The sequence below is a fragment of the Apodemus sylvaticus genome, chromosome 2 (assembly GCF_947179515.1).
Source record: "Apodemus sylvaticus chromosome 2, mApoSyl1.1, whole genome shotgun sequence".
Classification (NCBI taxonomy): Eukaryota; Metazoa; Chordata; class Mammalia; order Rodentia; family Muridae; genus Apodemus; species Apodemus sylvaticus.
Window position 1 is genome coordinate 8,333,098 of NC_067473.1, and position 12,445 is coordinate 8,345,542.

General features: G+C 39.8%; 1 protein-coding gene and 1 non-coding gene across 2 annotated transcripts in view; both read left to right on the forward strand.

Moving 5' to 3' along the window:
- The window catches only part of Fbxl13 (F-box and leucine rich repeat protein 13), a 192,167-nt gene that overhangs the window by 74,920 nt on the left and 104,802 nt on the right, over window positions 1-12,445 (forward strand). Inside the window, exon 9 of the mRNA XM_052173092.1 lies at window positions 1,834-1,963. Within this exon, the coding sequence (XP_052029052.1) occupies window positions 1,834-1,963 (130 nt within the window). The remainder of the gene's footprint in view (window positions 1-1,833; window positions 1,964-12,445) is intronic.
- On the forward strand, window positions 2,873-3,000 carry LOC127679550 (small nucleolar RNA SNORA17). The gene has a single exon (XR_007976849.1). It is a non-coding gene; the product is annotated as a small nucleolar RNA SNORA17 (small nucleolar RNA).

Genomic DNA, 12,445 nt, shown 5'->3' on the forward strand with positions numbered 1-12,445 from the left:
CCCCTTGTACCGATGTTCTCAAGGGTCTTCCCCAGTTTCTTTTCTATTAGCTTCAGAATGTCTGGCTTTATGTGGAGGCCCTTGATCCATTTGGATTTGAGCTTAGTACAAGGAGACAAGGATGGATCAATTTGCATTCTTCTGCATGCTGACTGACCTCCAGTTGAGCCAGCACCATTTGTTGAAAAGGCTATCTTTTTTCCATTGGATGTTTTCAGCCCCTTTGTCGAGGATCAAGTGGCCTTAGGTGTGTGGGTTCTTTTCTGGATCTTCAATCCTGTTCCATTGATCAGCCTGCCTGTCACTGTATCAATATCATGCAGTTTTTAACACTATTGCTCAGTAATATTGCTTGAGGTCAGGGATACTGATTCCCCCAGACTTTCTTTTGTTGTTGAGAATAGTTTTAGGTATCCTGGGTTTTTTGTTATTCCAGATGAATTTGAGAATTGCTCTTTCTAACTCTATGAAGAATTGAGTTGGGATTTTGATGGGTATTGCGTTGAATCTGTATATTGCTTTTGGCAAAATGGCCATTTTAACTATATTAATCCTGCCGATCCATGAGCATGGGAGGTTTTTCCATTTTTTGAGGTCTTCCTCTATTTCCTTCTTCAGAGTCTTGGAGTTCAAAGGGATACAAATTGGAAAGGAAGAAGTCAAACTATCATTATTTGCAGATGATATGATAGTCTGCCTAAGTGACCCAAAAAACTCCGCTAGAGAACTCCCACAGCTGATAAACAACTTCAGCAAAGTGGCAGGTTATAAAATCAACTCAAGCAAATCAGTAGCCTTCCTATACTCAAAGGATAAGCAGGCTGAGAAAGAAATTAGGGAAATGACACCCTTCACAATAGCCACAAACAGTATAAAGTATCTTGGGGTGACTCTTACCAAACATGTGAAAGATCTGTATGACAAGAACCACAATGTGTGCTCTTAACTACTAACCATTAATAAGGAAATCCATCACTTGCCTCTTGCCCTCCTCCTAAGCAGCGGCACAGGTCCTCTGCCCTCCAGGTTCTTTCAAAATGGAATCTTGAGTTCTGAGAAGCCACTGTGATGAAAATAATGGCATCAAGTAATGTCATGAAATAAGTTTGTCACCGAAATTCCTAGATAAGGGATGTTGTCCCTGGACTGAGTTAGACCTCGGTATGGCTAGGTTATGGTGGTCTGGGTGTTCTTTTGCTGTATTCTTTTGCCCCGAGTTCAACTCCTGTCCAGTGTTATGTTGTATGTCTCTCCACTTATTTAATCAGCCTTATTGGAAGACATGAGGTTGTCTCCTTCTTTTGCTACTAAAATCCTGCTCCTTGTTATTATATACATGCCCATGACTGTAAATTCTTGCCTGATCATCAACAATGATCATCACAACATTGCCTGTGGGATTAAAGAAGACTTGCTCTTACAAACATTCTGATCCCTCCCAGTTTTTTGACATGTGAGATTTCATTTGTTTTCTGCTTTGTATGTCTTAGCTCACCAGGGGCTTGGGAGCCGGGTGTACACTGAGTATGTAGTTCAGTGATGGGTGCTTGCCTAGCACGCATGAGGTGTGTTTGATTACCAACTTGGAAAAAGTGTTTATGGTTTTTACCCTAGTGTGCTCACCAAATCTAATAGCTCTGGAAGTGTGTTTGCAAGTATAGTCCTTATCTTGTGCAATTTGCATATCAGCCCACCCTGACTTTGTTAGTTTCTTTTCCCGTTTGGAAATGAATCTACGAAGAGTTTCTAGTATTCGAGGCTTTAAAATGTTTGAAAGTTTTATACAAAGTAGCTCTTTCTTAATTCTTAATGCTTTTTATTTATCCCCTTTAGATTGATTTTTCCACTGTTAAAAATATTGCCGATAGATGTGTGGTGACTACTTTACAAAAGTGGCGTCTAAACGTGCTGCGTTTAAACTTCCGAGGTTGCGTCTTACGAACAAAAACCTTGAAAGCTGTCAGTAAGTATGCTCGCCCCAGGGGCCTGCCTTGCTCTCTGATATCCAAAGTGAGAAGAGTGTTAAGGGGAAATGCTGTGTGTAATAATTAAAAAGTAATAATAATCAATCCACACTATCACCGGCTGTGCTCTAGTAACTCGGTGTCCCCTCCCCCCTGGGAGCTGCAAGCCTCTGTCTTCCCCGTCTCCCACCTTCCCACAGTTCACCCGCCCCTGAACTGCTCATATCTGCTGAACCATCTGCCCCCAGTGGCTAGCTGTCACAAATCCCTGTAACCCAGTAAAATCAAACGTCTAGAGGCTTATAAATTATCAATCAGATTCATAAGAATAAATTCTCAACCCACAAAACACCCACACAATGAACATAGAGCCAATTGATACTGCTGCAAACTGCCCACCTAGATTGGACAAAAGGCCTAACATTACTCTATTGTTCTTCTGTGATATCTACAGCTACCTGTGGCTATTTCAAGTCACGTGAATCTGGTTCGTTGTCTTCCTCCATCTTCTCTGCCTGCCTGTCTGTCTGTCTGTCTGTCCCCTATCCCCTCTCTCTGAAACACTCAGCCCTGAGTGCTTGTTGGAAAATGCTTGTACTATGTTGTTTGTTCCTTTCCCAAAATATTTAGTCAACTGATTATAGATAATGGGAAAGAATTCCATCTATGTATTTAACATCTCACTTTCAGATAAATATGACAATAGTAAAAGCAGAAGTCAAATTTCAGAGCGAGACACACATTTATTCCCCGCACATAACACAAATCATATGATGCTCCAATTTAAAAAAATGATAAGCATATACCTTAATTCCTATTTATTAATTCTTATTTATACATATAAACTATACTGTTTACTAAATCTATAATTTTTGAATAAGGAAAGTAAACTCAAGAAGTAACATTTATCTGGCCCTGGAGATGGCAGGTGTGGCTGCTGTGTCACTTGTGTGTTAGTAGGTGGCCGAGAGGAGAAAGGCTGTGCCTGCTCAGTGTTCTGAACTATGAACATCTGAATGATTAGTAGCCTAACATTCTCTGAAAGGAGCAAGCTTGAGATGACCATCAGTCCAGTGACTACCACTCTGGTACTGCTCAGGACCAGATGGGCTCCCAGGATAGGAAGCAAGCTGAAAACTAGAAGAACCCCACTTGCACCCTCAGGCCCCTGGTGGGAGTGAGCCTGTGATGGACGGCCTTAATACGGGGTCATGAAGGTGGACTGAGAGAGGAGTGAACCTGAAATGACCACCAGTCTGGCGCCATGCTGGCCTGGGTGGCAGACCATGCCTAAGATGCCCCCTACCCAGTACCATAAAGCACAACATTCCTGAGACCACTTCTGAGAGGACCCCAGACACTCATAGACCCTAGTGCCACTAAGAAGAGCAAGTTCATGGTGGAGAAATGGAAGAGAAAGAGAAACAAAGATGTGGGCACAATGCAGAGAGGCAGAACTAGAGATGAGAGGGTAGTGAGGGACAGCCTGATGTGAGTAGCCTGTGATGCCACCAGGGGCCATGATGGGTCCTGGCCTGTGTTGCCACTGGGGACTTCTGGGTCCATGGTCCTTCAACAGCAGGTGTCTCTTAACACCAGAGGCCAGACAGACATCCCCGGTCTGGACTGCTGCCTGGGGAAATACTGATGCCTGAGGGCTGTGCAGAACTGGCCCCACACCTCATGTGGGCACCATGGGAGAGCTGGCCCTGGGAGCATGAGAGCCGAGAGCTCACTCTGCCTCTAGCCAGCTGCATACTCGGGAGAGTGATCCTGGACATTGGGAGAATTGTAGGTGAGCTGGGCCTACCTCCTGTCCTTCATGTGGTGGCACAGATGAGGGAGAGATACTTTCTTCCTCCCTTGTCCCTCACTACCTGTGGCAGGTGGGAGACCTGGCCCTGGAGTTATAAGAGCAGAAGAGCTGTCTCTGCCCCTCACCTGCTGCAGCACTCAGGAGAGCAGGCCTTGTACTTCACCTGGGCAGCAGGGTAGAGCTGGCCCTGAATGTAGGGGTTGTAGGTGAGCCAGCCCAAGGGCACAGCACAGGAGAGCCAGCCCTGCGTCTTATATACTGGGTGGAGGGAGCTGACCATGCCCTTGACCTACTACAGAATTTGGAAGAGTAGACCTCACCTGGGCAGCAGGGTAGAGCTGGCCGTGGTTGTGGGGGTTTCTGGTGAGAACAGCAGAGCCCGACAGGCTCTCCAGCTCAGATACCAGGCTCAGATCCAGGACTTTGAGTTGGCCCACCCAAACATCTATCCCATCAGTGAACTGGTGGAGTGCATTAAGGGGCTGACCCTACAGATCCAAAGCTACAGGATCGCCATGACACAGGGCAACAACAGGACATCTGAGAGGAGTCCCAGAGAGGTTCCAGTGCTGATAGAGTAGCAGAGGCCAGAGGCTACATACCAGGCCAACGAGTCTTTTCGATGAACATTTGCAAACAAAGGAGTGTGGACAAAAAGGGCATACTATGGGACACACTGTGACACACTACAGCTACCACACTGAGATTTTTTTCTCTCTGTTGGGGGGTGGGTTGCAAGGGTAAACAGCTAGAATAAGGGGAGGGAGAAATGGTGGGATTGGGGTGCACAATGTGAAATTCACAAAGAACCGATAAAAAGTTAAAACAACAACAAGGAGAAGTAACAATTAAAGTTTCATTCTGACTTGCAATTCTGGTCACAGCGATGGTGAACATGGCGTGAGTTTCTGAGGAATGTTGAGGCATGTCTCCAGAAGTTCACCTGTAGTTTATTGAGATAAAATCCACATAACATAGACTTTACTCACTAAGTCATTGAGTACAATTTATTGGTTTTATTGCATTTACAATGCTGTAGTTCATCACTACCAACTAATTCTATATCATTTTAACCATTCTATAAAGAAACCCTACACCCCTCTCTTGTAGTAGTATTCCTCAGTGATGGCAGCACAAGCTCTTTGCTGTTTGCACACACACACACACACACACACAATTTAAGGCTATTTTAATATGCCTTTGGACAGCCCAATGGCTGGGCCACTCCCAAACATCTACGTTGCTAACACCTCCCTCAGATATTCCTGAATTATTACTCACTAAAATCTATATTTCATCTTTGTTACCCTAGACCCGAATGGGGGGCCCTTGGGGCCACTCTTTCCCGGCTCTTACGTGGTTGTACCCTTGCTGTCCACTTTACACTCTGTTAACATAGCATAAAGCATATTGAGTGGTGTTTGAATATTGAGCTACTTTGCATTTATTTTTAATTCCACCTCAAAGGAAATAAGAGCTAGTTTACTGTGGCTCAAATAAGAGTGACTGTGGCTCAGAAACACAGGCTCAGGCTGTTCCCTGGAAGTTCAGGTTGTACCTGAACTTTTTATAGTCCTAAATCAAGGCAATTAAGCACATAGTGGGGGAAATCAGGTAGGCTGGTTACAACAAGAGTGGGGGTGTTTTTGCTATAGGTTTTGATTTTTATTGTTTTCATCAGTACATGCTAGTTGGCAGTTCATGATAACATTTTCACACAGGTGTATAATATATTTTGATCCATCATCATTATATATTTGTGCCTCATCATCTCATGCCCACTGATCCCTATCCTCTTCCTAGCTAGTCTGGTTCATTGTTCATGGTGTTCTCTAATACTGCTGCTTTTCTATATCCAATCTTACTCATTCATCATGTATAATCCTTTTAATATACTGTTGTATGTTCTTATGTTTTCTTAAGGGTGTTTGCATGTATATTTTAAAGACAGATTAGTTTTTTTGTTTACCCTTGTGGTATCTTCTTGGTATACTTATTTGGATAATACTGGCATTATAGAATGAGTTCAGGGGAAATTGTCTCCTTTTTCTTTTTCCTCTTTGAAGAGTCTGAGATGGGTTAGTGTTACTTATCTTTTAAATGTCTGGTAGACTCTACCAATGAAGCTATGTGGTCCTGGGATCTTCTTTGTTGGACACATTCCTTGTTTATTTCCAGTCTTTGTTTACTATAGATCTATTTATATTTTATTTCTTGAGTCAGTTTTGATAGTTTAAATGTCTGGAAATTTGTAGTTGGGTATATTTGTTGATACCTGTAGTTTGGGTATAGCTGTTGATAGTACTTCCTGTAGTTGGGTATAGCTGTAGATAGTACTTCCTATAGTTAGGTATAACTGTTGATATCACTTCCTGTAGTTGGGTATAGTTGTTGACAGTACTTCCTGTAATTGGGTATAGCTGTAGATAATACTTCCTGTAATTGAGTATAGTTGTTGATAGTACTTCCTGTAGTTGGGGTACTTCTTGTTCATAGTACTTCTTGTAGTTGGGAATAGCTGTTTATAGTATTATCTTATAATCCTTTTTATTTCTATAAAGTTGGCACTAACAAGCTCTCTTTTATGTTCATTTTTAGTAATACTAGTTTCTTGTTTATATTTTTTCTTGGTCACACTAGTTTATATGTTGCTAATTTTGTTAATTGTTTCCAGCAACCAAATTTTTGGATCTTTTAAAAAATACACATAATGTATAAAGTACCATTTTAACCCCTGTCTGTGTTATTACTGTGGAATGAATTATCCTTGCATTGTACAACCATGGCTATCTGTCCCAGAACTATTCTGCCACAGAAAGCTAGATCTTGTCACCCATTAAATTCCTGAATCCCCACTTCCTTTTGACTATTGTCTGTCTGTCTGTTCTGCTGTCTCCACAAATGTGCAGACTCAGTCCTATATGTGAGCAGGATGACATGACAGAGCTCGTCATGGCTTGGTGGCTAGCTCGTTTAGGATCATGCCTTCAATCTTCTCACCACATTAAGCTGTACACATGCATGTGAGATGCTTAGTTATTGTTGTAGACATAAATTGAGTTAGTTTTCTGTTGCCAGGACAAAATTTCCAAGATGAATAACTTAGAAGAAGCAAATAATTATTTTACTTACAGTGCCTGGGTTTCAGTGTGCAGGACCTACCACCTTCCAACAGTGCTCCAGGCTGGAAATCAAACCTTTTATGATTGGCCTTTGAGAAATAATGTAGAGCCAAACTAAAAATTTTCAACTCTTTTAGTTAAGTAGCAAGAAGCATAATTGGTAAACCATATAGCAAGAGTATATTTAATTCAGTAAAAAATTACTGACTTATTTCCAGGGTGCCAAAATTTCTTTCCATCTCTATGACAGTGGACCCGAGTCCCTGTTGCCTCGCACTTGGTGTGGTCAATGTCCTGCAGGGTGGCTATTTTCATAGGTGGGCAATGGCATTCTGCTGCTGTTAGCACATTTACTTAATGGCTTACCTACCTTTTATATGCTTACATGTACATCTTTTTGGTGAGGTGTCTAAGGTGTTTTGTTTCTATGTTAACTTATAGGGATCTTGCTATATAACCCTGGCTGCTCTTGAACTTTTGGTGATTCTCTTGTCTCTGCCTCTTGAGTATTGGAATGATAGGCATATTTGGGTGCATTTAAAAAATAGCTTGTTTCCTTATTGTTGAGCTTTAAGAATACTCTGTAATGAATAATGGTCCATTTTCCAATGTGCAGTGTAAACACATTGTCCCAGGGCATGGCTCTCTCCTTATATTTATCTTCTTTTTAAACATGGGCACATTATAATGTGTTATAATTCTCTCTTTGATTTTTTAAAAACTTAATTCCATGTAAAGGCTGCCATGTAAGATAGGCCTATTGAGCGGTTTGGGATAGAAAGGAAGCAGCTACATTGTTCTGACTGTGTAGAGTCTAGAGATGCTCTGATAATGAAAATTTGTGGGGCAAATTATTGCCTATGCAATGGGTGTATTGACATATCAGATAGTGACATATATGGAGACTGGAACTTATGAAACTGTTTATGCTTGCACTTGGATCGAGATAGTCCAAACATAATTTCTTAATTTTCATAATTCTCTTAAGTTTTTATGTTTTCTGTATATTTTAAAAGTATAGTAATTCTCAGTACAAATATCTTTATCACAGCAATAATTAAGTAGACAAATCTGACCAAATCTTAATTTTTTTTAAAGGAAACAAATGTAATTCCTGTCTCAACTATTGTGATATTTTTAATTTATTACCAATGATTTGGTAAAACCAGTTTTAATCCTTGCAACCTTGAGTGCATTAAAATAAAACAGTGTTTCCACCCCTGCTCCAGTCTTCTATTGGTGTGTGGAGAATTATATGTATTTCTGGCTGTAGGTCTGGTTTTCTGATTTTAGATTGAGGACAGATATTGGTGGAACTTTGGGGCCATTTGGCTGCCTGGCATTCTCACAGAAATGAAAGCTTGTGGAATATGCACAGTAAAGTGGTATCTTAAGACATTTTAAAGGCAGATAATGAAACACTTTATAGAATTCTGGAAAGTAGACTCATTACTGAGCTGTATATATTTGTCAGAACAAAAGAATAGCCCCTATTTCCTGAAATAAAACATGAATTTAGAGGGCCTAGGCTCCAAAGGAAGGAATTGTTAGTAAATGAAATAAAGGAACTACATAATGTTGACTATATTTCCCAAGTAACTGGGCATTAGGACAGCAGTGACAGGCTTAGGGCTTAGGAGACTTCAACTTGAAGTAAAAATTAACTTTAGAAAACCCAAAGAACCTTTGGTCTAGAGGAAAGATTTTTAAACACAACATTATCTAAATACTTAAATGATAAGCATACTCTTTCAAACATGTGTGCCTCATAATATATCATCATGTTTTTATCAGTTGAGGATATATATATATATATATACCGCCTACTGTAACAGTGAGTTTGGGTTATATTGCTTTGGCTGCCAGGAGTTATCTGGATTTGCAAATGGAAGACACATACACACACCAGTTAATTTTAAATGCCTTGGCTACCTCGAAGGCTGGACACTCCTAAACCTTCTCCTGCTACCCAAGGCCCCGTTTGGGAAGTGGTCAGTGGCCACCCACCGACCCGAGTTCTCACATGGCTCCTGCTGTGTCTCTCTCCTGCATCTCTGAATCTGATCTGTCTCCCACAGCGTCATGGTGATTCTCTGTCTGTTCTTCTCTTCTGCATCCTAGCCCGCAGAAATCATAGGGTCTCGCCCAATGATCAATCAAAAACCAATTGAGGACAAGGACTTTCAGTGTGTGGACCAGTAGATTCCCAATTAAATTAAAGCATTAGAAATAATTCCCCAACATCTCACCTTTTTTGTCCATTTTTTTTTTAAAAAAAGCTCTTCTTTCAGGATTAAATTGAGCATATCCACAATAATTATGTAAATTGCAGAGTATGATATACAATTGATATCTAGCCCATCATATTTGTCAATTAGATAAAGTACTCTACCATCATATCCTAACAAAGATCTGAAAATTCTATACCTAAAATATGTTTTGATTTTAGCATATATCAGCATCTGAAAACCATGCTTTCAACTCTATATCATCTCTCTCAGTGCTAGCAACTTTTGCTTATGAGACTATTCTTCAACCCTGTCAGAAATCAAAGAACAAATTAAATTACCCAAATATATAGGAAGTATAAAAACATAGCTTCAAAAACTTAAACAAATTGTAGAGACAGCTGACTGACTACCTGGACAGTCCCCTAATTTCTTATAATGTTAGAGCATCTGTCTTCAACCAGTTTGCCCAGAGCCATCTGGTAGACCCAGAAGTGAAGCAGGAACTATGAAGGACTAGTTTACCCTGTATTGACAGAGCTTAGTAGTCGACTATCCCACATCTGTTTGTCCTTTTTGAATAGTATTTTGTATGTCGATGAAATAGGCAATTTCTGCCCATTGCCTACCTTGCCATAATAAACAACCTCACCTGGAGGTAAAGATGCTCAGTATCTTCTTTGAATATGATAGGAGTACTGTCAGGAGCAGACATGTCTCTAGTCAAATTTTCTAATAATAATGAAATGATTAAATGTCAGATTCTGTGGACTTCTGATGTTTTGAAGTCTCTATCTCAGACGTGAAATATACATATCTGAACTGTTAAACCTTCACTATTCTTAGCTATTTCTAATTGAATAATATAAAAACACCTTATTATAATTAAATCAAGATCTAATAACCATAAATTTACTATCTGACCCTTAACATGTGTTACTTAATCATCCTAAACAGTTTGCAAAAGCAGCTATAAAAGGATTGGGTCAAAGCCTTGTGTTCTTAATTAAGATGCATAGGCCCAATGACTAAGAGTAACAATATTAATTTCAAATTTTGTATCAATATACAAATTTATACCAGTGAAAACCTTAATTCTATATCAATATATAAATGCTGTACTAATGTAAGAAATTATAACTTCAATTTTATATCAATTACAAAGATTTCTATCAATGTAAAGTTATGATTACACAATGGTTTGTTCAAGAACAAATTTAGTAATCCTACCAATTTCTCCCTGTTTAAAATTATGGGATAATTCCAAAATTATCTCTTAAAATGACAACCTATCTATAATTTGTAAAATAACCATAAGCAGACACCCAAACCCAAGGAATTTGACCGATGATTCTCTATGGCTTCTTCCTGCTAAATAGGGGCACTGAGAAATTCTTTAAAGGGGTGGGGAGGAGTAGGAAAATTACAAAATTGGTTAGACTTAAGAAAGCTAGCTTTAGCATCTGTTATCCAGTTTCTGAATGCTTAAAAGGCTCAGGGCTTGACTGAAGTTCTGACTGGATCCATCTGAAAGGTTGGATGAGGCAAGATCATCTGGAAACAGTAGCAATTTCTGAAGCTATTCTAGAAGCAAGTCTCTGGACGGCATCAGGACGCGGGGCTGCAACAGCAGGCCAGTTTTACATCTCTGGGGATGAATCTTGTCAAAGTTGTACATTCTGTAATATATGTCTCACAACCAAGAGTTTAGTACAATAAAGATATTCATATATATAGCGCAGGGTGCACAGATCAGTTACGGATGAACTCTTGCTCCTTGTTTGAGCAGGTGAAAGGCAACTGTCTTTTTTATAAGCTAATTTTATCAATAATCAATTGAAATAAATCTCCATTCATGCCATTCATGCCATATGAAGGAGGGCGTTAAGACTTCATAACCAACAAGATTTATTGTCTCATTTTAGCTGAAGTCTTGACTAGAGATGTTTTTATGTCTAAGTCAGTTCCTGGGCTGTTCTCATGTCAAGGAACAGCAGATCAAGCTACCTGTCCTGTGTTTCTGAGGTTTTCAGGGGGTCTTCGGTGGTCACATCTGATCCATCTCACTCTGGAAAAAGCCTTTTCTCCTTTTCTGTCAACACAAATAGAGAGCCATTCCACCAAAATATGTCCTTTGTCCAGTAGCTGGAAATCATTAAAGGTATAGCTTGACCTCTTTCCCAGAGGAGCTTTATTATAACCACTAAACTCATAACCTCACATCTTTTGATAATTAAAGCAATTCAAAGAAATTAAAGCAATCCAAATAAATACTAAGAGGCAGTGCTTCTTCCCCATCTTCTACTTTTTGACTTATAATTTAATATCAAAAGCCTCAATATTTTATACATCTATGTATACTTTTAATTCTCCTGACTATGGAGATTAATATGTCTGTGAGTACATATGTCCCTTTCTCTTTATATAATTCTCAAGGCCTAAGTTTCTACTGTATGGGATAGATTAGGCTTCCTATCACCTACTTGCAACCTAATTTTTTAAGATCGAATACTTTGATATTTATTATCTATGTCTACTTGCTGGATGAGCCTACTTACAGGCTCTATTTATGTTATAGCAGGTAAAAGCAATCTCAGAAATCCCATGTGGACCATGTTCAAAAATTTTGAGAATTTGTCTTGGCAAGACTTAAATTTCTTTAAAGCATTTTTCATTCAATCTTACTTCTTGCCCTTAAAAACAACTAAATCAAATTTATGTGTCCCTATCCTTTGCTTATGTTTGTAGGAAGCAGGCTGTGCCTACCATCTGGCTCTCTGGTTATCTTCCTCATAGCAGCCAGCCTGACTATTTGTACAGCAGGAGCTCCCAGCGGCTCAGTTTAAACTCTTTGTATCAGTTTCAAACTATGGGAAGAAATCCTCACATAGTTCAGGCAAAATATATATATTACCTTCTGTCTTTAAAAGCAATTAAATCAAATTCTTAATCTCTATCCTTTATTTATCTGGTGTCTGGCAGCTTTATTGTCTGATTGTCACTATCTTCTGCCTAGCAGGCAGTCCAGGGTAAATCCCTGCTTGAGGCTGTGTTCCTCTAGTTTCTTGGCTTGCACAGGAACCAGGTGACTTGTGACTCTGCTTTCTGAGAAACTTCTTCTCCCCCTTCCATTCAGGAATCTCTAAATTATTTTAATAGTGTATTCTTGCCCCACATTTGGCAACATCTGTAGCTGTGGGTTTGGGCTACACACTTTGGCTCCCAATTGCACTCACCCAGGAGCTTTCTGGATTCACAAATGGAACACACACACACACACACACACACACACACACACACGCACACACACACACA